Source organism: Notolepis coatsorum (genome assembly GCF_963971535.1).
Source record: "Notolepis coatsorum genome assembly, chromosome: 4".
In the NCBI taxonomy this organism is placed as follows: Eukaryota; Metazoa; Chordata; class Actinopteri; order Aulopiformes; family Paralepididae; genus Notolepis; species Notolepis coatsorum.
The window spans coordinates 82308303-82336300 of NC_140168.1; the positions used below are offsets into that span (position 1 = coordinate 82308303).

Below are 27998 nucleotides of genomic sequence, written 5' to 3' on the forward strand. Positions count from 1 at the left end.
GCTACAGTAGTTCTGTGAGTGTAGTGTTGCTACAGTAGTTCTGTGAGTGTAGTGTTGCTACAGTAGTTCTGTGCCTGTAGTGTTGCTACAGTAGTTCTGTGAGTGTAGTGTTGCTACAGTAGTTCTGTGAGTGTAGTGTTGCTACAGTAGTTCTGACTGTAGTGTTGCTACAGTAGTTCTGTGAGTGTAGTGTTGCTACAGTAGTTCTGTGACTGTAGTGTTGCTACAGTAGTTCTGTGTCTGTAGTGTTGCTACAGTAGTTCTGTGAGTGTAGTGTTACTACAGTAGTTCTGTGTCTGTAGTGTTGCTACAGTAGTTCTGACTGTAGTGTTGCTACAGTAGTTCTGTGCCTGTAGTGTTGCTACAGTAGTTCTGTGCCTGTAGTGTTGCTACAGTAGTTCTGTGACTGTAGTGTTGCTACAGTAGTTCTGTGCCTGTAGTGTTGCTACAGTAGTTCTGACTGTAGTGTTGCTACAGTAGTTCTGTGAGTGTAGTGTTGCTACAGTAGTTCTGTGACTGTAGTGTTGCTTCAGTAGTTCTGTGTCTGTAGTGTTGCTACAGTAGTTCTGTGTCTGTAGTGTTGCTACAGTAGTTCTGTGACTGTAGTGTTGCTACAGTAGTTCTGTGACTGTAGTGTTGCTACAGTAGTTCTGTGACTGTAGTGTTGCTACAGTAGTTCTGTGCCTGTAGTGTTGCTACAGTAGTTCTGTGAGTGTAGTGTTGCTACAGTAGTTCTGTGTCTGTAGTGTTACTACAGTAGTTCTGTGACTGTAGTGTTGCTACAGTAGTTCTGTGACTGTAGTGTTGCTACAGTAGTTCTGTGACTGTAGTGTTGCTACAGTAGTTATGTGAGTGTAGTGTTGCTACAGTAGTTCTGTGACTGTAGTGTTGCTACAGTAGTTCTGTGACTGTAGTGTTGCTACAGTAGTTCTGTGCCTGTAGTGTTGCTACAGTAGTTCTGTGTCTGTAGTGTTGCTACAGTAGTTCTGTGCCTGTAGTGTTGCTTCAGTGGTTCTGTGCCTGTAGTGTTGCTACAGTAGTTCTGTGACTGTATTGTTGTTACAGTAGTTCTGTGCCTGTAGTGTTGCTACAGTAGTTCTGTGACTGTAGTGTTGCTACAGTAGTTCTGTGTCTGTAGTGTTGTTACAGTAGTTCTGTGTCTGTAGTGTTGCTACAGTAGTTCTGTGAGTGTAGTGTTGCTACAGTAGTTCTGTGAGTGTAGTGTTGCTACAGTAGTTCTGTGACTGTAGTGTTGCTACAGTAGTTCTGTGACTGTAGTGTTGCTACAGTAGTTCTGTGACTGTAGTGTTGCTACAGTAGTTCTGTGACTGTAGTGTTGCTACAGTAGTTCTGTGAGTGTAGTGTTGCTACAGTAGTTCTGTGACTGTAGTGTTGCTACAGTAGTTCTGTGACTGTAGTGTTGCTACAGTAGTTCTGTGCCTGTAGTGTTGCTACAGTAGTTCTGTGTCTGTAGTGTTGCTACAGTAGTTCTGTGCCTGTAGTGTTGCTTCAGTGGTTCTGTGCCTGTAGTGTTGCTACAGTAGTTCTGTGACTGTATTGTTGTTACAGTAGTTCTGTGCCTGTAGTGTTGCTACAGTAGTTCTGTGACTGTAGTGTTGCTACAGTAGTTCTGTGTCTGTAGTGTTGCTACAGTAGTTCTGTGTCTGTAGTGTTACTACAGTAGTTCTGTGTCTGTAGTGTTGCTACAGTAGTTCTGTGAGTGTAGTGTTGCTACAGTAGTTCTGTGACTGTAGTGTTGCTACAGTAGTTCTGTGACTGTAGTGTTGCTACAGTAGTTCTGTGACTGTAGTGTTGCTACAGTAGTTCTGTGAGTGTAGTGTTGCTACAGTAGTTCTGTGACTGTAGTGTTGCTACAGTAGTTCTGTGACTGTAGTGTTGCTACAGTAGTTCTGTGCCTGTAGTGTTGCTACAGTAGTTCTGTGTCTGTAGTGTTGCTACAGTAGTTCTGTGCCTGTAGTGTTGCTTCAGTGGTTCTGTGCCTGTAGTGTTGCTACAGTAGTTCTGTGACTGTATTGTTGTTACAGTAGTTCTGTGCCTGTAGTGTTGCTACAGTAGTTCTGTGACTGTAGTGTTGCTACAGTAGTTCTGTGTCTGTAGTGTTGCTACAGTAGTTCTGTGTCTGTAGTGTTGCTACAGTAGTTCTGTGTCTGTAGTGTTGCTACAGTAGTTCTGTGAGTGTAGTGTTGCTACAGTAGTTCTGTGTCTGTAGTGTTGCTACAGTAGTTCTGTGTCTGTAGTGTTGCTACAGTAGTTCTGACTGTAGTGTTGCTACAGTAGTTATGTGAGTGTAGTGTTGCTACAGTAGTTATGTGAGTGTAGTGTTGCTACAGTAGTTCTGACTGTAGTGTTGCTACAGTAGTTCTGTGCCTGTAGTGTTGCTACAGTAGTTCTGTGAGTGTAGTGTTGCTACAGTAGTTCTGTGCCTGTAGTGTTGCTACAGTAGTTCTGTGCCTGTAGTGTTGCTACAGTAGTTCTGTGTCTGTAGTGTTGTTACAGTAGTTATGTGACTGTAGTGTTGCTACAGTAGTTCTGTGCCTGTAGTGTTGCTACAGTAGTTCTGTGACTGTATTGTTGCTCCACACCTGAGAATTCTGGGGTGGGATGGGTTACTCTTTTCAACTGTTGTTGAACAGGATGTCTGGCAACCAGTCTTCTGAGAACCAGTGGTGTAAAGTTACATCCTGCCTGTTCAGTTCTAGACAGAAAGCTACAGTGACTGCTGCAGGAGAAACGCATGTAGGCTGATTTCTGAGATGGCCACGACTAAGGACGGGAAAACCTATAGTAATTCTATATATTGCGATACAAGAATGCGTATCGTGCAGCAGAAAAACATGTTGCTATGTTTTAATTCTTCCGTAGCAACAGAGATGAAAATGGGTAAAGGAAAATAAATTCCTGGGCGGCTACGTGGTGCAGTGGGCAAGGCGCTCACCACGAATACTGGAGACGCTGGGTTCGCCTGTTCGAGCCCAGCGCTCCACATTGCTTTCAGTTTAGCTGGTCGTCCGTACTAATACACATTGGCAGTATTAGGGGGTGGGAAACTGATGGGTGGGGATCGGGCGTTGTGGACAGCGACTCCTACAGGTCGGTTGGTGCGCCTGCGCAGTAGAATCAGGAAGCGATGGGGGCGGCGCCCCTCCAAAGCGCAGACCCCTGACGCTGAAAGATCGCGCCGCGCAGGTGGAAAGATGCGACTGCTGTTACCTCGAGTATCGGAGGGGACTCGTGCTATGTACAGTATGACTTAGTCCACATTGCAGCCGGCTTGTGGGAGGCAAGAAACAGCGTTCGAGACAGGGTTGAATTGGATGATACGAAATTGGGATGGGAGAAAAATAGAAAAATGGGAGAAAAAGTGGATAAAAAAAAAGGGAAAATAAATTCCTCCCACGGTTCCGAGCCGTCCATTACCACTAGAATACATTTTTCACATTATTGTCAATTTCTTTAGCTTGCCAATAACTGTCCGTTAAGTTGCCATGTTTTAAATCGCAGTTGAAAGCGTCATGTTTGCTCATCAGCTGAACTTCCCACAGTGATTGATGTCAAGAGATTAAACGTTTTATGCTACTTCAGGGCAGGCATTACTTTTATGAGCATCTAATTGTCTACGCATTTCATACGGTCTAACATTATGCACATTGCTGTGTTTATAGTCTATGTTTATGCTTTGCTATGCTGTATTGTGCCCTTCTTCGGATTTACATTGATCTCACAAATGACCATTTCTCAAACAAAAACATGGAAGATTGCGGATCCGCAGAACACTTTCATTTCTGTAATAAGCACAATTTAGATGATTATCACCTTTATATATAATTTTTTCCGATATTATAGAAGGTTCCCGTTTGATTCCGGCTGTCTAAGTGTCCTCGAACAAGACGTTGAACCTCTTAACTGATCCCAACGAGCAGGTTGGCGCCTTGAATTGCTGCCTTCGCCGTCAGTGAATGGGTGAATGAGAGACAAAACCTGTAAAGTGCAATTGGAATACTCGTAAAAAACTGGTCGGAATACTCGTAAAAACTGGTCAGAAGACTCATAAAAACTGGTTTGAATACTCGTAAAAACGGGTCGAAATACTCGTAAAAACTGGTCGGAAGACTCGTAGAAACTGGTCGGAAGACTAAGCGCTGAGCCATTTCTTTACATTTGAGCAAAATTTAAAAGCACACCTGAGATGACATCAAGGCATAATAGCATAAAGGAAACCGTCCAAATGACGCCCCCTGGTGAAAAGCAGACATTTGGAGGAGATGAGTTCTTACTTGAGGGCCTCCAGCGGCAGCCTGGTTCCTGACAGGCTGACGGCACTGAGGGACAGGGCCGTACCGAAGAACTGCTTGAAGGATGGAGGCACGTCCTTACTCTTCCTGAAGGGCACAGAACATGGAAACACCGGTTATTTCTACCACGGTGATCTTTTTGAAATCTCCGGTGTCATCTTTTGGCGAACGATTTTATTTATTTATTTTACATCCAGTGTTTCTTTTGACGACGAAGATCGATATCGTTTGTATTAATATGAAATTACTGCTTCAGCAGAAAGTGGTAATAATACTATATATATATATATATATATATATATATATATATATATATATATATATATATATATATATATATAAATACCAGAGTTGATATACAATATGATGTCTTGTATGATATGCCAGCATAGTAGAATAAAGACTCAACCATTAAACCTGCACTATGAGTTTTTCGTGAAGAAATATATATTTAAAAAAATGTAATAAGAAAACCTGCCCAATGGTGACGCATGAAACACGGGAAATTCCCCAAATGAGCTCTTCTGGTCAGGTAAGACCGGTGCCGTGAGACCCATAGAAAGCTACGGTTTCATTTCTAGTAGCGGTGGGAATCACCAAAGGACCCACGATGCGATATTATCACGATACTAGAGTCACGATATTGTAATATCACGATATTGCGATGCATTACATCATCTGTTTAATATAATAAGATAACATTTCCAGCCTGTTCACCTCATTCCAATCATCTTTATTACAGTAAGATTATAAAAAAATATATATATATTTTGTATCGATATATCGGCATGCAAAATATTGTGATATATTGCTGTAACGTTTTTTCCCCCACCCCTAATTTCTAGCGCATGAAATGTGAACACAACAAAATAGTAAAACAGTTACCATGCTTGAAATATTTTTTTCTTTGACGTTTTCACTTGTTTGACGTTTTCACATTATTTTAGCGAGGTGCAGTTACCACCAGTGTTGTAGTACTCGAGTCCAAGTCCTGGACTGATTTTCAGGACTCGTGACTCGACTTGGACTTGAGCACTGATGACTCGGATTTGGACTTGTTAATTGATAAATACTTTTATTTATAAAAAAATATATGTAATGGGCGCTAATCATTTGGCATAAGATATTGATGGCTAGTGCATTTGTGTGGCTATTGTGTCACAAAGTAAATAAACTCCCTTTGAAACGGTGACCGCTGTGTCATTTAATGTAGACCTTTTTTATGTGTATGTCAGCTCTTTGACTGCCAGAGTGGAGGTGATTCAACCTTGATGACTTGGACTCAGGTAATTGGGACTCGACTCTGGCTCTTCTTTGGTGACTCGAGACTCTACCTCGAGATTTAGTGACTGGACTACAACACTGGTTACCACTAATGGCTACAAAGTGACAATCTTCCATAGTGCAGGTTTAAGTTTTGCTCCTTGTTCTACGTTGCGATCGAGTCCACGTGGCCTAGTTTAACCCTTTCACTTGACCGGAACTCTTAGTTACTCTCTGTGTATCTTTTGTGTCTTACCTGTGAGAGAAGACACTCCTCGACAGGTTGAGGACAGAGAGGTGCTTGAGAGAACCCTTCAGCAGAGAAGCACACACCTGAGAAAACAACAGAGAACCCTTCAATAGAGAAACACAGACTTGAGAAAACAACAGAGAACTAGGGATGTCCGATATTATCGGCCGATATTGGCATTAAAATGTAATATCGGAAATTATCTGTATCGTTTTCCCCAAAAAATTTAAATCTTTTACATTTATTTAACCTTTATTTACCCAGGCAAGCAAGTAAGAACACATTCTTATTTTATTTATTGTCAAAAGTATGCATAATGTTGTGTTAAGAGATATGTAATGTTAATTACCTGAAATTATTCCGTTATTTTTTGGGGGAAACCCTGCATATATAGGTATCGGTTGATATCGGTATCAGAAATTAAGAGTTGGACAATATCGGTATATCAGTAAAAAAGCCAATATCGAACATCCCTACAGAGAACCCTTCAATAAAGAAACACAGACTTGAGAAAACAACAGAGAACCCTTCAGCAGAGAAGCACAAAAAACAATATTCAGCTGAATATTCAGCACACGTTTTATATTCCTTCTTTTTACTGAAATTACCAAAACAATAAATCTTTAAGTTGGAAAATGGCAAAACAACTACCGAATCCCATTATCGATGACAATACAAATGTCATTATGTGGGAAGAAACATTGCTTTATACTGAAAACTAGGGTAAGCCATTTTAAGTCTATTAGTGAATCTTAAAAGTGAGGAACCAGCTGACTTGATTAAAGGGGCGTGTTTAAAACGGCCATTTTGTTTAGTTAAGTGCCCCCATTAAGGGACTGTTTCCTGTTTACTAGTAGCATCTGATTTGCTGAGTGAGCCATTAAGAGCCTGCCCTGTTTAAAAGCAGAGGTCCACACTGTGTTGAAGTCACTCTGTACTGGGCTCTGTTAAGGAAGGACAGGACACTCTCACTGAAGAAACATTGCTTTATACTGAAAACTAGGGTAAGCCATTTTAAGTCTATTAGTGAATCTTAAAAGTGAGGAACCAGCTGACTTGATTAAAGGGGCGTGTTTAAAACGGCCATTTTGTTTAGTTAAGTGCCCCCATTAAGGGACTGTTTCCTGTTTACTAGTAGCATCTGATTTGCTGAGTGAGCCATTAAGAGCCTGCCCTGTTTAAAAGCAGAGGTCCACACTGTGTTGAAGTCACTCTGTACTGGGCTCTGTTAAGGAAGGACAGGACACTCTCACTGAAGAAACATTGCTTTATACTGAAAACTAGGGTAAGCCATTTTAAGTCTATTAGTGAATCTTAAAAGTGAGGAACCAGCTGACTTGATTAAAGGGGCGTGTTTAAAACGGCCATTTTGTTTTGTTAAGTGCCCCCATTAAGGGCCAGGTGTTAAGACAGCACTAATTAGTGATAGTGATTTAAAGGCTTGCTGGTGTAGCGTCAGCGAAGCGTCGAGAAACGAAGAGGGACAAAGAGGAGGAGTTATCCTGGAGTTCTCCGCCGAGGGATCCACCGATCCACCCAGTGCTAAGTACACCATAATCCTATATTTCCCTCCCACACTGCTATTTCTCTACTTCCTCCCTGCCACTCTCGACAATACAATGTGTCTCATACCTATATCCACAATCTGCTCCTCCAGAACTGACTCTACCCATCCACGCCAGTTTGCTAGTAACCCGGCTAATCTCTCCTACCCTCCTACAGCCACTAATACACCTGTCACAGTACGGGGAGGCTTATGGAATTGTCAATCAGCAGTCAAGAAAGCTGACTTCATTACTGCCTACGCCCATAGTCTAAATCTGCAGCTCCTGGCTCTAACTGAGACCTGGATAACCCCCAATAACTCATCAACACCTGCAGCATTATCTACAAACTATAACTTCACTCACACACCTCGACCTTCCAGACGGGGTGGAGGCACTGCCCTCATGACATCTCCTTCATGGGCTACAAACGTAACACCACTCCCAGAACTGTCACTCTCCTCTCTCGAATATCATGCAGTATCTGTCTCTAATCCTTTCAATCTCACCATTGTTACACTCTACCGCCCTCCAGGTCCGCTCGATCACTTCACAGATGAGCTGGACATGCTTCTTAGCTCCTTACCGGAAGATGGTACCCCTCTCCTTCTACTGGGCGACTTCAACCTGCCTGACTCATCTCAGTCAGTCATAGTAGTCTCCCTCCTACAATCGTTTGACCTGACTCCCACTCCCATGCCTCCCACCCACAAAGCAGGCAACTCCTTGGATCTCATATTTTCCCGTAACTCCAGCATCATTAACACCACGGTAACTCCCCTACATGTATCTGACCATTCCTTCATATCCTTCTCACTAACTCTCATGCTTAACCGAAAGGTCTTCACCCCAACTCAAACAGTCTCACTCAGACGCAACCTGCCCTCCCTATCCCCCTCCACCCTCTCCTCTGACATACTATCCGCTCTACCTTTGAGTGACACCTTCTCTGCTCTCTCCACAGAGATGGCAACCTCCACCCTCCTTTCAGCCCTTGCAACCTCCTTCGACAAGCTCTGTCCCCTCGTTGAGAAACCTGCCCGCCGTTCCCCACCCAGTCCATGGCTGACAGATCCAGTGAGAGAACAAAGACAGGTCCTGAGAGCAGCTGAAAGGAAGTATAGAAAGTCACGCCTCACTGCTGACATCGACACATATCACAACCTCTTGTTAACATTCTCCAAAACCATCACTAATGCCAAAGCTTCTTTCTTCCACCATAGGATCGAGGCCTCTGCCAAGAATCTTCGCAAACTGCATGCTACCATGTCCTCCCTCCTCACTCCCCCCCCACCCCCCCCTCCCTCATCTTTCTCTGCCGAAGACTTTGCGATCTTCTTTGAGGAAAAAGTGGAGAACATCCGCAGCTCCTTCTCCCAACCCCCACCCATTCCAAATGCTGAATCGAGAACCTCATCCTTCACTCTGTCATCTTTCTCTCCCATTACAGAAGCAGAGACCCTGACACTGGTAACGTCAAACCGTCCGACTACTTGCCAGCTGGACCGGCTACCCTCCCCACTCCTCCAGACCATAGCACCAGACATCCTCCCATTCCTAACTGCAACCATCAACTCCTCACTCAACTCGGGGGTGGTCCCCACCTCCCTAAAACAAGCCAGAGTCACGCCGCTTATAAAAAAACCAACCCTGAACCCTACTGTCATAGGCAACTACCGTCCTGTCTCTCTTCTCTCCTTCCTTTCTAAAACACTTGAACGTGCTGTATCCAACCAACTTACTACTTATCTCTTACAGAATGACCTCCTAGACCCTAATCAGTCAGGCTTCAGGACTGGTCACTCCACAGAGACAGCCCTCATTGCGGTCACAGAGGCACTTCACTTAGCAAAAGCGAAAGGCCTCTCCTCTGTCCTGATTCTCCTAGATCTATCTGCAGCCTTCGACACAGTCAACCACCAGATCCTCCTTGCGGCCCTCGCAGGAATGGGAGTGGCTGGCTCTGCGCTGACATGGCTGTCATCATACCTCAATGACCGCTCCTACCAAGTGTCATGGAGAGGGACCCTGTCGGCCACCCGCCCCCTGCGGACGGGTGTCCCCCAGGGCTCGGTTTTAGGACCCCTTCTCTTCTCCCTCTACACTAAATCACTGGGTAACATTATCACGTCTCATGGCTTCTCCTACCATTGTTATGCCGACGATACTCAACTCTTCCTCTCCTTCCCTCCCTCAGATATCCACGTCTCTGTGCGGATCTCGGCCTGTCTGTCCGACATCTCAGCCTGGATGACGTCCAACCACCTCAAACTGAACCTAAGCAAAACAGAATTGCTCCACCTGCCGGCCAAATCCTCCCCCCTAACCGACCTTTCAATCACAGTCGAGAATGCAGCTGTGACTGCGTCCCCGACCGCCAAGAACCTTGGTGTTGTCCTCGACGACCAGTTGAACTTCTCTGCTCACATCGCAGCGACGACCAGAACCTGCCGATTCCTCCTGAGCAACGTCAGAAGGATACGCCCCTTCCTGACAAAAGAAGCCACCCAACTCCTCGTCCAATCAACAGTCATCTCCCGCCTCGACTACTGCAATGCACTGCTCGCTGGCCTCCCGGCCACTGCCACTAAGCCTCTTCAACTCATTCAGAACGCAGCGGCCCGCCTGATCTCAAACCTACCGAAGTCGGCCCATGTCACCCCACTTCTTAGGGACCTGCACTGGCTCCCCATTGCTGCACGAATCCGCTTCAAGGCCCTCGACCTAGCATACCGTGCGGCAAAGGGAACCGCTCCCGCCTACCTCCGGTCAATGGTCTCTAACTACACACCCTCAAGACCCCTACGCTCTGCATCTTCTGGCCGCCTCAGACCTACTCCTATCCAAGCTCCGGGAGGGTCATCAAAGAGAAGTCGCCTATTCTCAGTCCTTGCCCCACAATGGTGGAATGAACTACCCACCCCAGTTAGGACAGCCGAATCACGTCCAATCTTTCGCCGTCGACTAAAGACGCACTTCTTCAACCATTATCTGAATTAAAAAAAAAAAAAAAAAAAAAAAATCTAACCCTAACTAACCGTACTGTCATGCACTTGTCCTAATAAACTAACCTACACTGTAGCACTCAACACTTTGATGAACATTGTTGCTCAGCTGATAGAGTTGTGCCCTTCCTGATGGCTTGTCGTACAGAACTTGTAAGTCGCTTTGGATAAAAGCGTCAGCTAAATGACTAAATGTAATGTAAATGTAAATAATGACCATTGGGTAAAGTAAAGTACAGCAATAGGGTGAAGATGACTGTGATCACGACTGGACAGATCAAGTCAAACCAAACCCGTCCAGACAAAGCTGAACCAAACCCCTTGGAGAACAAGCTACAACAGTGAGTGCTGGTTTATTCCACCTGGTCCAGAGAGCAGTCGCTGTTCGACAGGTCCAGGGTCTCCAGACAGTTGGGCTGACTCAGGAAACTATACAGGTTCTACGAGGACAGAAAGACCACATTTATAATCATTAATAAACACACAAACAAATACGTAAAAAAGTATCATGGTATTTCCATAATTGGTTACTACAATGACGGTATACATGATGGAAATATGATATTACCATTGGTATCGTGGTTTAAATTGGATTATACCATATTATTATTTGGTTTAAATTGGATTATACCATATTATTATTTGGGTTCAATTGGATTATACCATATTATTATTTGGTTTAAATCGGATTATACTATATTATTATTATTTGGGTTCAATTGGATTATACCATATTATTATTTGGTTTAAATTGGACTATACCATGTTACTATTAGGTTTGAATACCACATTATAATTTGGGTTCAATTGGATTATACCATATAATTATTTGGTTTAAATTGGATTATACCATATAATTATTTGGTTTAAATTGGATTATACCATATTATTATTTGGTTTAAATTGGATTATACCATATTATTATTTGGGTTAAATTGGATTATACCATATTATTATTTGGTTCAAATTGGACTATACCAGAAACATGGGAAGCCTCTCCTCCTTGGTAAAACCCAATGTGAGAAACCTTGGGGTCTTATTTGACTCAGATCTCAATTCACAAGCAAGTAAGATCAGTAGTACAGTCCTGTTTCTTCCAACTGCGCATCATTTTCCAAAATCAAGTCCTTCCTCTCTCCCAGCGACCTTCATAAAGTCATCATCATGCTCATTTTCTCACGACTGGACTACTGCAATTCCCTCTACTCTGGTCACAGAGGCACTTCACTTAGCAAAAGCGAAAGGCCTCTCCTCTGTCCTGATTCTCCTAGATCTATCTGCAGCCTTCGACACAGTCAACCAGCAGATCCTCCTCGCGGCCCTCGCAGGAATGGGAGTGGCTGGATCTGCGCTGACATGGCTGACATCATACCTCAACGACCGCTCCTACCAAGTGTCATGGAGAGGGACTCTGTCGGCCACCCGCCCCCTCCGGACGGGTGTCCCCCAGGGCTCGGTCCTAGGACCCCTTCTCTTCTCCCTCTACACTAAATCACTGGGTAACATTATCACATCTCATGGCTTCTCATATCATTGTTATGCCGATGATACTCAACTCTTCCTCTCCTTCCCTCCCTCAGATATCCACGTCTCTGAGCGGATCTCGGCCTGTCTGTCCGACATCTCCGCCTGGATGACGACCAACCACCTCAAACTGAACCTAAGCAAAACAGAATTGCTCCACCTGCCGGCCAAATCCTCCCCCCTGACCGACCTCTCCATCACAGTCGAGAATGCAGCTGTGACCGCGTCCCCGACCGCCAAGAACCTTGGTGTTGTCCTCGACGACCAGTTGAACTTCTCTGCTCACATCGCAGCGACAACCAGAACCTGCAGATTCCTCCTGAGCAACGTCAGAAGGATACGCCCCTTCCTGACAAAAGAAGCCACCCAACTCCTCGTCCAATCAACAGTCATCTCCCGCCTCGACTACTGCAATGCACTGCTCGCTGGCCTCCCGGCCACTGCCACCAAGCCTCTTCAACTCATTCAGAACGCAGCGGCCCGCCTGATCTCAAACCTACCGAAGTCGGCCCATGTCACCCCACTTCTTAGGGACCTGCACTGGCTCCCCATTGCTGCACGTATCCGCTTCAAGGCCCTCGACCTAGCATACCGTGCGGCAAAGGGAACCGCTCCCGCCTACCTCCGGTCAATGGTCTCTAACTACACACCCTCAAGACCCCTACGCTCTGCATCTTCTGGCCGCCTCAGATCTACTCCTATCCGAGCTCCGGGAGGGTCATCAAAGAGAAGTCGCCTATTCTCAGTCCTTGCCCCACAATGGTGGAATGAACTACCCATCCCAGTTAGGACAGCCGAATCCCGTCCAATCTTTCGCCGTCGACTAAAGACTCACTTCTTCAACCATTATCTGAAATGATTAAAAAAAAAAAATAAATAAAAAAAAATCTAACCCTGACTAACCTTACTGTCATGCACTTGTCCTAATAAACTAACCTACACTGTAACACGCAACACTTTGATGAACATTGTTACTCAGCTGATAGAGTTGTACCCTTCTTGCTGTCTTGTCGTACAGAACTTGTAAGTCGCTTTGGATAAAAGCGTCAGCTAGTCATAAAGACTAAATGTAAATGTAAAACCATCCTCCCCCTTCAGCGTGTTCAAAATGTTGCTGCCAGGCTGGTCTCAGGCACCAGAATGAGGGACCACATCTCCCCAGTCCTTGTCTCTCTTCACTGGCTCCCAGTGAGGAAGAGAATCAACTTTAAAATTCTGCTCTTCACCTACAAAGCCCTCAATGGTCTCGCTCCGGCCCACATTGAGGAACTCTTGGTCCAACCAGTCAGCTCCAGGTCCCTCAGATCAAATTACCAACTGTGTCTGAGGGACCCGCGGGCCAGACTGGTGACAAAGGGTTTCCGGACCTTTGCAGTGATGGCACCGACAGTGTGGAATAAGCTCCCTTTCAACATCAAGTCTGCCGACACCTTACAGACATTCAAGACCTTGCTTAAAACCCACCTTTTCGCTCTGGATGATCACTGAGTTACTTTGCTGTTGTGTTGTGTGTCTGAGGTGTTCTTATGTTCTCTGTCTGTCCGTCTGCCTGGTTCCGTTTTCTTTGTCCTGTCCATTTATACGTATTCTTTTTTCCACAGGCTGTGCCCCGGACCGATGTAAAAATTGGCTCGGGGGCGCATTATAAATGCAAATATCATATCATATCATATCATATAATATACCATATTATTATTTGGTTTAAATTTGACTATACGATTATTATTTGGTTTAAATTGGATTATACCATATTATCATTTGGTTTAAATTGGATTATACCACATTATTATTTTGTTTAAATTGGATTATACCATATTATCATTTGGTTTAAATTGGATTATACCATATTATTTTAATTTGAATTTTTTAACCTTTATTTTACCAGGTAGTCACTTGAGATCAAAGATCTCTTTTTCGAGCAAGACCTGGACAAAAGTACAAAAGTGGCATCATGGTGATGCATAAAATGTACCATGACAGTACCATGGTACAACTGAAACGTAAATACATAAATAAACATAAAAAAAAGATAAAGATAAAAATACTAGATGAAAAAAGAGAGAAATACTAGATACAGGCAGTATCTATATCTATATCTATATCTATATCTTGGACACCTTTATTTACCCTGGGTAGATTCACTGAACACAGATTATGTTTTACAGCAACAGCCTGCTTCATACTCATACAGTTCCACACATTCACACCTGGGAGCTGCCCAGTACAACCACAGTCTGACACTGGTGACCACTAGGAGCTGCCCAGTACAACCACAGTCTGACACTATTGACCACTAGGAGCTGCCCAGTACAACCACAGTCTGACACTATTGACCACTAGGAGCTGCCCAGTACAACCACAGTATGACACTGTTGACCACTAGGAGCTGCCCAGTACAACCACAGTCTGACACTGTTGACCACTAGGAGCTGCCAAGTACAACCACAGTCTGACACTGTTGACCACTAGGAGCTGCCAAGTACAACCACAGTCTGACACTGTTGACCACTAGGAGCTGCCCAGTACAACCACAGTCTGACACTGGTGACCACTAGGAGCTGCCAAGTACAACCACAGTATGACACTGTTGACCACTAGGAGCTGCCCAGTACAACCACAGTCTGACACTGTTGACCACTAGGAGCTGCCAAGTACAACCACAGTCTGACACTGTTGACCACTAGGAGCTGCCCAGTACAACCACAGTCTGACACTGGTGACCACTAGGAGCTGCCCAGTACAACCACAGTCTAACACTGGTGACCACTAAGAGCTGCCCAGTACAACCACAGTCTGACACTGTTGACCACTAGGAGCTGCCCAGTACAACCACAGTCTGACACTGTTGACCACTAAGCAGTTCCACTTCAGTGGTTGACAATGATGGAGATAGTAGATAGAGGCTACCTACACAAAGGTATGAGATACCAGATACAGGCTCACTACAGGCAGGTGTGGAGATACAGGTTACCTACAGGCAGGTCGTCTCCTCTGAGGGAGTTGCCAGACAGGTCGAGGTGGGTGAGGGTGTTGGAGACAGCAGGATTGGCACACAGTGCCTGGCATAGGCTGTTCACACCTGGGACAGATACAGACACATAGAGGTAGTCACTGAGGTTAATATCATAGGACACTTAGGTGAGAGGGGGGTAGAGAAGATTATGCAATCTTCTCAAAGGAAATGAATAATATATCATATTTATTGTTCCACAGTGTGCTCTTACCTCTAGGTGACATGGAGGTCTTGGAGAGGTTCAGGTGTTTCAGGCCCATTGGTAGTTTAGCTAGCTGGGTGCTCAGAGCAGACACACCTGCACAGAACCATAGAACCAAAGGCACAATCAGCTCTAGACAAACCAGTCTGGACTAATGGACAGAATTCCTAGTCCAAACATGTGGACATGGTGTCAGCGTTTGTGTCTCTTCCCGACTTAAGGTAGCAGATTTGCGGGTTAGTGGTTAAGGTTAGGGTTGGGCTATGGTTAGGGTAAGGCATGTATTTCATAAAGTTAAGGTTCAGGTGTGGGTCTAGGAAACAAATGTAAGTCAATGTGCAACTGTGTTTGATAACTTGCCTGAAATTGGAGCTTGCTGTGAATGTTTTATCTGTATTTTATTGTGATGTTCTTTTTTTTGTTGAACCTTTCTGCTGCCTTGCTTGGCCAGATCGCTCTTGAAAAAGAGATTTTAATCTCAATGATGCTTATCTGGTTAAATAAAGGATTTGATTCAATGTAATGTCTCTAATCTTGGGAGTTGCTGGCCAGGCGTGTTACCCTCGTCTTCCAGTGAGTTGCTGGCCAGGTTGAGTGTGTGTAGAGTGTGTGTGTGTGTGTGTGTGTGTGTGTGTGTGTGTGTGTGTGTGTGTGTGTGTGTGTGTGTGTGTGTGTGTGTGCTGGCCAGGTTGAGTGTGTGTAGAGTGTGTGTGTGTGTGTGTGTGTGTGTGTGTGTGTGTGTGTGTGTGTGTGTGTGTGTGTAGGGCGTGTGTGTGTGTGTGTGTATGTGTGTGTGTGTGTGTGTGTGTGTGTGTGTGTGTGTGTGTGTGTGTGTGTGTGTGTGTGTGTGTGTGTGTGTGTGTGTGTGTGTGTGTTACCCTTGTCTTCCAGTGAGTTGCTGGCCAGGTTGAGTGTGTGTAGGGTAGAGGCAGCATTGTGTGACAAAGCGCTCGCCAGCTTCTGAGCAAAGTCACTGAGAAGGAGAAGGAGGCAAAATGACATCACATTAGATCAGGGGTCGGCGGCAACCTTTTCATATTTTGCGCTGGACTTATCTTGTTTTTATTTTTTTCATTATCTTTTCCCCCCTCCTTTTTTCCGATTTTTTCTCCCATCCCACTGTTAGTCGTTATGCCAATTCCCAACCCCCTTCCTGGTTGTTGCGCACTTTCCCCTACTGTTGGTCCGAGAGGCCGGAGACTGTCACATGCTTTCCTCCGACGCATGTGCACTCAGCCAGCCTGGCAGCGCAGACTCTCACTGGGAGAGTGTAACGTGTGGGAGGCCGCACTACCTCTCTCCAGATCCTACCCTCGCTGAGCAGGCGCCCCGACCAAACTGTAGGGGTCGCTGTCCACAACACCCAGGACCCACCCGCCAGCTTTCCCACCCCCTAATACTGCCAATTGTATTAGTGTGAACGGCCAGCCAAGCTGGTGACAACGCCGGGAGCTGGATTCGAACACGCGAACCCAGCGTATCCAGCGTTGGTGACGAACGCAATCTCCGCTACGCCACCTGACCGCCTGGGACTTATCTTGTTGAAATCCTCCCACAGGTTCTTTTTTGCACATCCCTATGAGAGCTAGCAGCTTTTCTTTAAAACATTTTGTTTGATTGAAGGCAGCCTACGGCCTCACGCTCGCAATGCCCATGGTGATCACAGTCCATAGATGTCATGATGGCCACCCAGCTAGCTAATAAAGCGAAAGTAAAGGAAGTTCGGGTATTCCAGCCCTCGTGGACAGAAGAGTGCGGTTTTGTTTGTCAGAAGGACCATGCTGTGTGTGCTAGTTGTGTTGAAATTTCTAGATTCTAAGATGCATCGCGATGCGGACAATTCAGCATCGATTGATTATACATTTTTCATTAATCATTAATAAAACATTTCATAATTGTGGCACACTCATAACTTGTGATAATGATGTGCACTATGAAGTAGGGTAGAGCACTATAGTGGAAATGGCATTATCACTGCCCTGGTTAGGGGTTCACCCCATTCCAAAAACACATGCACTCATGGCACTGTGCGCATTATGCTCCGTTAGTCTGCAATACAATGCTATAACTGTAGCATGATAATGTGTAACACCATGCTGCTATGATGCCCACATTTCAATAAAGGAATATCTCATCTTATATTAAAAGAACACGCCAACATTTTGGGAAATTAGCTTACCGTCTTCTCCAGAGAGAGACAAGAAGATAGATACATGTACGGGTAGCCTACGCATTGTCCAACTAACACCTCTCCCGAAGGCCAACCGGTCCTGTCCGCTTCCATTCATTGTGCTAAGCTAGGCTAACATGCAGCCAGATATCCGTGTTCCTTTAACATGCATTAACGCCAATCTCCATCGTCTGTAAATGTTGCCCAATCAATGCGGTCTCATTTGTGATTCTGGTTATTTGACCATCTCACCTTTTGAGCCCGGTGTTCTCCAGCAGCAGCTCCTCCAGGTGGCCGGAGCGACTCACCACCCTCAGCACCTGGTCACACACGTCCGTCGACTGGAGGAGAAAACCAACAGGATCTCAACACCACGGCTGCGGCCGCTGAAAGGACCCCTGCACCCGGTTTACACCCTGAATCCCGTGGTTCCGTTGTGTGGCGTGTGATGATCAGCGTGTGATGCTTTGTCCACGTGACTGTTCGAGTCTACACGGTCCTCGTTTCAAATATATAAACATTATTCCTATCATATTGGATAGTTGAATTTTTCTTTGTAAGCATAACAACTAGTAGTCCATCACAGATAAGAAAATGGTTGATAATCATAATTATATAAGTTATATAAGTGTGTCTTGTTCACAGTGGTGCTACTTGTGGTGTCAGCCAGAGCAGCAACAATACAGCGTTCCAGATTTAAACCTGCACCAGGTAGCTTTGAGAGGGACAGATTACCTCTACAATAACTAGTTAAAAATGTTTGCATATTGGTTATTCATGCTGTGTGCTTTGGACTTTACATTTACACTCTGGTTGAATGCCAAACATATTTTCGTTGTAATGTACTTCATTATTCATATTCAATACTAAAGATATATCATACTTTATTTGGACTTTTCAGAGATTAGTCCCCCCCGACCCCAAACGTGAAAAAACTACCCGGTACAGCTCTAAGTAATCCAGCCCAGACCAAGTGTGTTCAAATGGACCTTTCTTTTTTTATACGATTTATACGATTATATGTATTCAATTAAAGAAAATGTATCTGAGGACTAATGGTGTGCATTGGATATTTACCTTCAATCAGAATTATATATGGAACTATTTAGGATTACATTAATGAAACATGAATTATGTTCAAGGGTGGACTTTTGCATTAAAAAATGTATTCATAGTTTTCCAGATACCAGTTTGTAGTCTTTGGTGGAGAGCTTGGTGAACCACTGGTTGTACTCCAGAACCGAGACGATGGCCACCAGGTCCCTGGAGACGACAAACAACAGACTGTGACAACATTTCAACTGGAAACAAACCAAAGAACAACGACAGACAACAGACAACATTTGTTGTCAATTGGAACATGTACTGCATCAGTGGTTCTCAACCATTTTGGTGTCAAGGAGCCACAAATCCATACACATCTGGCCCCAGACCCCATCTGAGAAGATGTTATATCAGGGAGCCCCATCTGAGAAGATGTTATATCAGGGAGCCCCATCTGAGAAGATGTTATATCAGGGAGCCCCATCTGAGAAGATGTTATATCAGGGAGCCCCATCTGAGAAGATGTTATATCAGGGAGCCCCATCTGAGAAGATGTTATATCAGGGAGCCCCATCTGAGAAGATGTTATATCAGGGAGCCCCATCTGAGAAGATGTTATATCAGGGAGCCCCATCTGAGAAGATGTTATATCAGGGAGCCCCATCTGAGAAGATCTTGTATCAGGGAGCCCCATCAGAGAAGATGTTATATCAGGGAGCCCCATCTGAGAAGATGTTATATCAGGGACCCCCATCTGAGAAGATGTTATATCAGGGACCCCCATCTGAGAAGATCTTGTATCAGGGACACCTATCTAAGAAGATCTTGTATCAGGGACACCCATCTAAGAAGATCTTGTATCAGGGACACCCATCTAAGAAGATCTTGTATCTGGGACACCCATCTGAGAAAATGTTATATCAGGGACACCCATCTGAGAAGTTGTTATATCAGGGACACTGTAACTGAGGGGTACAATTCCCTGACTGTATTACTAGATATGATACTTACTACCACTACCTTTGTACTTAATATTCGGCCACCCAGTACACGGCATAAATATATTATCATGAACACTCTCACGTAGATGAAACGGATCCAACACAAATGTACGAATTAGAAACAGGTCTTTATTTCCTACACAGCGATGGTGTGTAGAATAAGCACTTAATCACTTAATTACATTTATGAATTGAAATAGTATGCACTTTTATGGCAAGGAGTATTCGTCGGTATATCAATAGATAATGTCCAATCTCTGAAGGCGCAGGTGGTAAATATACGACCTGGAATAGTTAAGGAATAACAGCAATGATACTTTAATGATTATAGGCCACAGGTCCACGGAGGACGCCATATCCCATGTGCTGCACACAGCAGCATCACACCTGGACAAGAGGCAGGGGAACTATGTGAGAATGCTATTCATCGACTACAGCTCGGCATTCAATACCATAGTCCCCTCCATACTCATAGCCAAGCTCAGGGACCTGGGCTTGGGCTATGACCTCTGCCAGTGGGTCTTGGACTTCCTGACTGGCAGACCCCAGGTGGTGAGAGCAGGCAACTGCACCTCCTCATCCATCACCCTCAACATAGGGGCCCCCCAGGGCTGTGTTCTGAGTCCCCTCCTCTACTCCCTGTACACACACGACTGTGTGGCTCAGCGGAGTAGCAATACAATCGTCAAATTTGCTGACGACACAGTGGTGGTGGGCCTGATCTCTGCCAACGACGAGAGGGCCTACCTGGAAGAGGTCAAGGTCCTGGCGGGATGGTGCCAGGAAAACAGCCTCTCCCTGAACGTCAGCAAAACAAAGGAGATGATTGTGGACTTCAGGAGGTCGGGGGTCAAGGACTACAGCCCCCTCAGCATCGACGGGGCACCGGTTGAGAGAGTCAACAGCTTTAAGTACCTCGGAGCCTACATATCCGAGGACTTGACATGGACCACACACATTAACAGTGTTGTGAAGAAGGCACGACAACGCCTCTACTTCCTCAGGCGCCTAAGGAAGTTCCAAGTCAGCCAGAAGATCCTTAAGAACTTCTACTCATGTACAATAGAGAGCATCTTGATCGGCAACATCACCTCCTGGTTTGGGAATAGCACTGCACAAGACCGAAGCAGACTACAAAGAGTGACACGTTCAGCCGAACGCACAATTGGAGGGGGGCTCCCCACCCTCCAGAACATTTACTACAAGCGTTGCAAGGGCAAGGCTAAGAGAATCATTAAAGACTCCAGTCACCCGAACAACTGCCTCTTTGAACTGCTGCCGTCAGGCAAGCGATACAGGAGTCTCAAGGCGAGCACAGAAAGACTCAGAAGAAGCTTCTATCCCCAGGCCATCAGGCTGCTAAACGAACAATGAATGAACACTACACAACAACAACCACCAAACGCACATAGCACACACATCCACACGCACACACTCACTTTAAACAAACACACTGTAGCACCCACTCCACACACTTATAGCACACACCCACTTTAAACAAATACACTGTAGCACCCACTCCCCACACTTTATATTTATGGATGAAGGATTGCACACCTTACTGTACACCTTACTGTAAATTGTACCTAAAATTGTACCTCATCCCATTTCTGCTTTGCACTAGATAGTACTGTACATTAGTACACTGCATAGTATTGTGTATTGTATATTATATGGTAACTCAGAACATTGTACATATGTCTATACCGAACACTGTGACCTCATTTTCTTCTTCTAAATTCATGCTATATTATGTTATTATGTTATTTGATACTATCTTGTCTAGCACAGTCTCTGGAGCGTAACAGTAAGAAGCATTTTGTATGAAAGTATTCTGTACTTCTGTATGACAACTATTAAAGAACTTGAACTTAAAGAACTTGAGGCTGGATACACTAGAGGGGGTTAATCCGGTCGCTTGTAAGCCGACAGGAGTAGGAGGGGGGGGGGTAGAATCCAGCTGCCTCGTCCGGCCAAGGGTATCCCAGGTGAACCCACTGTAGTGCCGTTCAATGCGCCGGCGATCCTTGGACCACAGATGAAAGCAGGTGGACTCTTTGTGGGCCGGCTCTCTCCGGTCCACGGGGGAGAGATGTGGAGAGACCTCGTCTTGCAGAGCGTCTCCTCACCTTGCGTCCTCTCCAGGGGGGGGGGTTCCAACACACGGTAGTGTCGGGGGTCTTTATCCATAGAATAATCAAAGTATCCAAAGCATAATCCGTGCCTGGGAAGGCGGGCTGTCGTCGGTAGAATAATCCAGTATACAGGTCCACTCGCTCGTCGGCTCTGGGGCTCCTCGGGTGCAGCTTCACATAGGGTCAACCACCCTGGGTAAGCAGCCAGTTCTCTGCCCGAAACGATGGGGTACTGACTACGGTAGTATTCTCACCGCACGAAGCACTATATATTAACAGACTATTATTAGCTTAATAGACTACGTCCAACTCGACGATATAGTGCCAAATATGACTATTCAAATATTAATATACACGATGTCTCAATACCGATGGTAGGCCGAACTTGGCCTTACTCCCACACGTGGCATCGCGGGGAGGCTTTACGTCTGTGACTCTATTGGAGGGTAAGAAACTGGACCGAAAAGAAAGTCCTACTTTAGTAGCGCAGTATATATACGCACTATGAACAAATAGTCCCATTAGTGGTGCGGTAGCCAAATTCCTACGCGGAACTAGGACTTGTTCGTACATGTCGAGCGGTACGTTTGAACTGGGTCTGAGGGGTATGGCAGCCTGGCACCAAGGTCTCGACCAATAGTAGAATGGAGACTATTATGGGATGTTCAGTAGGCTAGAATGGATATTCAATGCATATTGTACAAGGAATATACAAGGGATATCAGGGAATATTAGAGAATATACAAATACAATTAAATATATATAAATAAATATATATATTCGGTTTAATCTGGCCCTTCACAACAGCCACCCCCTGAATAGGTCCCAGACCTAATCAGTTAAACGGAGACAGATTAATCGCGTTGTCTATTTACACATAAGGGTTTGCTGTAGGGGTCAGTCAACTTCACAAAGTCATAGGGTTGTAGGGTCATGGTCATCATCGATTGTGTCTGGGAGTCGAGGCAGTTCTATGAGCCTTGCCACGGGACGGGTGTAAGTGCGACCCTGGACGAGCACTTCAGCTGCTCGGACCTTGCCGTCGGCACCGGTGATCACTTTGCTTACGCGGCCGGCCGGCCACATAGCTCTGGGCAGTGATTGATCAATAATCATGACGACTGTTCCTTCTGTCAAATTGTCTCTCTCCTTTACCCACTTCTGGCGGGTCTGTAGAGACGGTAGGTAGTGCAGTAGGAAACTGTTCCAAAACTTGTCGGCTAATACTTGGCTGTACCTCCACATTCGTCGGCCGTTCGCTTCTTCAGGCCGGTACATTGTCTGGGGTAATGTGGGATCTAGCCGCCCCATCAGGAGTGTGTTGGGGGTAACTGGGTCGATATCCGCCACATCACTGGAGACATATCCGAGGGGCTTCGAGTTAAGTACTCCCTCAATCTCCGTGAGGACTGTCATTAGGACTTCTTCCGCCACAGTCTGGGCCCCAAGTACTGCGTACAGGGCTGTCTTTATGGAGCGCACTTCTCGTTCCCAAGTGCCACCGAAGTGGGGTGCGTTTGGGGGGTTGAATTGGAAATCAACCTGTGCTGGAGCGAGGTGGGTCTTAAGTTCTGGGCCCATAGCTTGGAAGCTCTCTCTCAGCTCTCTTTCGCCGCCTTTAAAGTTTGTCCCATGATCGGACAATAGGGTAGACGGTCTTCCTTTCCGTGATATGAATCTACGGAAGGCCATAAGGAATGAGTCTGTGCTCATGGTCGGGAGAAGCTCGATGTGTATCGCTCTGGTGGTCATGCATTTGAATACAATACCCCACCGCTTCTCGGTTCCTCTTCCTTTCTTTATGTGCAGCGGGCCAAAGCAGTCCATACCCGTTGAGTGGAATGGCTTGTCACCGATTCGGAGGCGACATGGAGGAAGGTCAGCCATCCTTGGTATGCTGGGCTGCGCGCGCCACTTGCGGCAGTCTAGACATGTTCGTTGGAAGCGTCGTACCGCCTCTCTTCCTTGTAGGATCCAGTAACGACGTCTGATTTCCGCGAAGACTCTTTCTGCTCCTGCGTGATGTACATCCTCATCGTATTTCTTTATAATCAGCTCTGTGACCTTGTGTCGGCTGTTCAATACGATCGGGTATTTAATGTCATCCGGTAGATTGGGGGCTCTGCGTAGGCGACCACCCACTCTGATGAGGGTGTGAGCGTCGCTCTCGGGGGGCAGGTGAATTAATCTGCTGTCGGATGGGACGGGCTTTCCTCCCTGTAGACAGGCCAATTCATCGGGGAACGAGTCTCTCTGGGCTCGCTGCAGTAGAAGCAAGTCTGCTTCCTCGTAGTTAGCTGCTGACATATCAGCGGGGGACTTGCACTCCGGGTGGTACCGCAGGAATGTTCTTTGTTGTGCACTCTCTATGGACGTGCAATCGTTTATGTTAGGGTCGGTGGAGGCTACGGTGCTCAATCCACAGAACACAGACTTCTTAATTTCCACCTCCTCTGGACTTGCTTCCCTCGGGATAGGCATGGGCCACTGTCCTTCCGGGAGTCTTAGGAATGCGGGGCCGTCACTGTAGACATTGCGACGGGTGAGGTCATCCAGGGGCATCCCCCGGGTGATGACGTCAGCTGGGTTCTGTTTTGTATCAACGTAGCGCCACTCTGTTTCTCCGGTTAACTCTTCGGTTAAGTCTTGAATCTCGGTGACTCTGACTCCCACGAAGACTTTGTACTTGCATGAGTCCGATTTGATCCAGGCGAGTACCGTCGTGGAATCTGACCACAGGATTGTTCTAGACACCGGTATGGTGAGCTCACGTTGGATGAGCGTGGCTAGGTGCGCTCCGGCTAGGGCTGCGCAGAGCTCTAGACGTGGGATAGATTGTTGCTTGCGTGGGGCTATTCTCGAGCGGGCGAGGACAAATGCTGTGTAGATCTCTCCCCCTTGGTCTTGGGCCCGCAAGTAGGCTACTGATCCGTATGCGACCTCTGAGGCGTCACTGAAGACGTGTAAGTCCATTTTACCTGTCTCTGGCCTCACCGTGGGTGGGAAGTAGCTTCGGCGCATATTAACGCCTGGGAGTGAGTGGAGCTCCATCTCCCACTCTCTCCAGGTGGATGCAAGGTGTGCGGGAATGGGGTCGTCCCAGCCCTGGTCCTTGTCCCACAATGCTCGTACAATCATTTTTGCCCTGGTGGTGTACGGTAGAATACATCCTAGCGGGTCATATTGTCGGGCGAGTGTTGTGTACACACTCCGTCTGGTGGTCGGCGCCGCCGCCGGCCTTCCCTGCTCCGTAGTCAGGGGCTTGTGTCTGTAGTGAAGCGAATCTGTTTTGAATCGCCACACCAATCCCAGGGTCATCTCCTGGGCTTCTCCCGGGATTGTAGCCATCCAGGTCTCGCTGCTGGCTGCCTTGTCCTCGGAGGAGAGGCTGCGCAGTACTTGCGGATCGCTGCTGGCCCACTGCCTGAGATCAAAGCCGCCTTTGATCAATGAGGCGCGGAGTTTAATCAGGAGAGCCTCGGCTTCTTCCTGGGTTGAAAGGCTTTGTAGACAGTTGTCTACGTAGAAGCTGTTCTTTACGCTGTGTCGGACCTCTTCGTCCGCTGCTGGGTCCTCTGCTACATGTTTCTGTAGTGCAAATGTCGCACAGCAGGGGCTGCACGTCGTTCCGAAGGGGAGGACTTCCCATTGGTAGATGGCTGGGTGCTCATCTCCTGGCTTCTCTCTCCATAGGAACCGTAACAGGGGCTTGTCCGCCTCTACTAATCTCACCTGCAGGAACATTCCTTTAATGTCCCCGCTGATGGCCACCTTTTCCTGGCGGAAGCGGAGTAGAACGCCGAGTAGGGAGGGGCCGAGTGTGGGACCGGGCAGTAACTCTTTATTCAGATTTTGGGATCCGATCTGGTAGCTGCAGTTAAATACTATGCGGTCTTTACCGTTGTGATGGACCTTGTGGTGGGGCACGTACCACGATTCAGTGGTCTGGTCAGCCTCTTTAATGTCCATCTTTGTGACGTGTCCCGCTGTGATGAGCTTCTCAATCTCAGCGCGGTATACACTCTCTTGGGCGGGGTTCTTGGCTAAGCGCCGCTCCGTGTTCAGCAGGTACCGTTCTATGGCGTCTGTCTTGGCGTGGAAAGTAGGCATTCCTTCTCGCCGCAGGAGTGGCGTGGCGTATCTCAACACGCCGTTGACCGGGACTCTCTTGGTCCCTGTCTCGAGGAGGTGAATGGCGTAAATGTCATCTTTAGAGCGAATGTCTTTCTTTCCATTCTTAAAGGGCATTTGTTCCAAGCTCCATAGCCGCTCTACGTGTTGCAGGAGTGCGGTTTCTCCCTCTGTGACTCGGGAGTGGAGACATCTAGTGGCTGTACTTCGGTTGAGAGATTTGGCGAGCGGGCCTTGGAGAGTCCATCCCAAACGGGTCTCGACTGCTGCAGGACAGCCTCGGGGTCCGGTATGAACCCGGTCTATCGGGACAATGAGGTCTGCATGGTCGGAGCCTATCAACAGGGTCGGCATAGCATTGTCTATGAGCGGGATCGGTAACTTGCGCAGATGTGCATATTTCTCCATCAGCTTGGCGACGGGGTATGTGTACCGCGACAGTCCTATTTCTTGGCTGGTGAAAGCGTCTGCAATCTGGTACCGTCGCTCAGGCTGGCCGCTTGCTGCGATAGAGAATGAGACATTCTCGCCCTTTATCGTCTTCAAATCTCGTCTTATTGTCCGAATTGTCATTTGGGTTTCGCTTCCCCGCAGCCCTAGCTGGGCCGCAGCGGAGGCGAGCAGCAGGGTCTTCTCTGACCCGTCATCGAGGACGGCGTAAGTGTCCAGGACTTTATTCTGGTAGCTTAGTGTCACACGCACTACTTTTAGGAGTACTCGGGCTCCACTGCTGCTGGCGGGATCGATGTACATGACGCTCGCTTTGCGGCTGGATGGTGCAGGTGAAGGGCGCCGTCTGTTACTGTCGTGAAGTATGTCCAGATGGGCTCCATCGCACTTGGTGCACCTTTTCTTTAAGCGGCATTCGGCTGCCATGTGTGAGCGCGCACAGCGAAAACAGCGCTTGTTGGACTTTATCCATTGACCTGCTTCCTCCGCGTTCAGCTTGGGGAAGGAGTCACATTGCGCTAGCCAGTGTTCTTTCTCACAGTAGGGGCACACTATCTTCCACTTCTCCGTTCTGGAGGGGGTACTGTGGCTCCTGCTGCTCGGTACTGACTCCGATTGGTGCATCACAGTCACCGATCTTCTTCCATCATTTAGTCGTCTGGTTCCTTCTCTGGAGCCAGGGGTGCTCCGTCCGAATGTATCTAGCCGTAGGCTGCTGACTTCTCTCGCCAGGAAGTCTGCTAGATCGAGGAGGTTCGGTTCGGGGCCATTCGGGTCTCTGTGGTCCCTCTGCCACCTAAAGCGCTCCTGACGAGCGGGCGGCAGCTTCTCCAGGATCCTTTCCACATTTGAGTTGGCGTAAAGTTCATACTTCCCCTTCTCTCTTTGCGCTCCCAACATCCCTACCAGGGACTGCACTCTGATGGACAGGTCGTCCAGTGCTCGATTGTCTATTGCTGGGGGTAAGCGGTCGATGTGTCGGATCTCCTGGATCACGTAATCCCATATGCGCCCATACCTCTGGTCCAATGCTACCAGCGCTGCTGTGTATGGGGTGGTGGAAGTCGCGTAGGCGAGCGCTATATTATGTGCGCGGGGCACCTTTAAGTGCTGCAGTAGGATGGCGTATTTGTGGCGTTCATCCAATACATCCACCAACATGGTCTCCAGACACATGCGGAGTTCTGTATACTGGGCCCGGTTCTCTTGGGTGAAGTCGGGTACCATAGGCGTGCCAATGTATGACGCTGACTGTGGATACATCGGCGAGCGTTGGGGGAGAGGCCTCCTAGGCGAGTCTCCTCCCGCTCCTTGGTATGGGCTGGTACCGGCAGTGTACCATGGCCCGCTTGTCCAGGTGCTGTTCCTCGGTGCGGGTCGTGCGTCGTGCTCACCCGTGTATAGAGTCGGGGGTCTGTAGCGCAGCTCCGCGGGAGTATAGCCTGGGCTGTACCGGACCTCCTGGTCCGGTAGAGTACTGTGCTGTCTTCGGGCGCGGTTCTCCTCCTCTTCCTCTTCGTCTTCAGTTAGGTCATCCAGTGCTTGTAGTCTCTGGTTTAGCCTCTCCACAGGATATGCTGCTCCTTCCCGGTTGCTAGGTCTCGCTTGGACCGGTGGGGGGAGGTGGTCTGTGGGGGGTATAGACCTCGTCTGTTGGTCAAGTTCAGGGTTGTTTACTTGGCTAGGGGATGCCGCCCTGGAGGTGTGTCTAGACGAGTTCCTGGAGCCTCTGGCGGAGGGAGAGGGTGTTGTCCGTCTGATCAGCTGTTCTATTAGTTGCGCTTGCTGTCTGTCGCGCTCTGCGTCCCGTAGAGCACCAGCAGCTGCTCGCTGGCTGTCTGCTCGGTCTCGGGCCACATTCTCTTCCATCTGAATGCGTCTTATTTCCAGGCGTATGTGCTCTTCTTCGCTCCGTTGCTGTAGCTGCAATCGATCGCGTTCACCCTGGAGTCT

General features: G+C 47.1%; 1 protein-coding gene across 1 annotated transcript in view; it reads right to left on the bottom strand.

Moving 5' to 3' along the window:
- Nucleotides 1-27998, bottom strand: part of carmil1 (capping protein regulator and myosin 1 linker 1) — a 175194-nt gene that overhangs the window by 71525 nt on the left and 75671 nt on the right. The window contains 8 exon segments of the mRNA XM_084311676.1: nucleotides 4296-4400; nucleotides 5833-5909; nucleotides 10738-10815; nucleotides 14875-14978; nucleotides 15124-15210; nucleotides 15993-16087; nucleotides 17537-17625; nucleotides 18472-18547. Of these exon segments, the coding sequence (XP_084167802.1) occupies nucleotides 4296-4400; nucleotides 5833-5909; nucleotides 10738-10815; nucleotides 14875-14978; nucleotides 15124-15210; nucleotides 15993-16087; nucleotides 17537-17625; nucleotides 18472-18547 (711 nt within the window).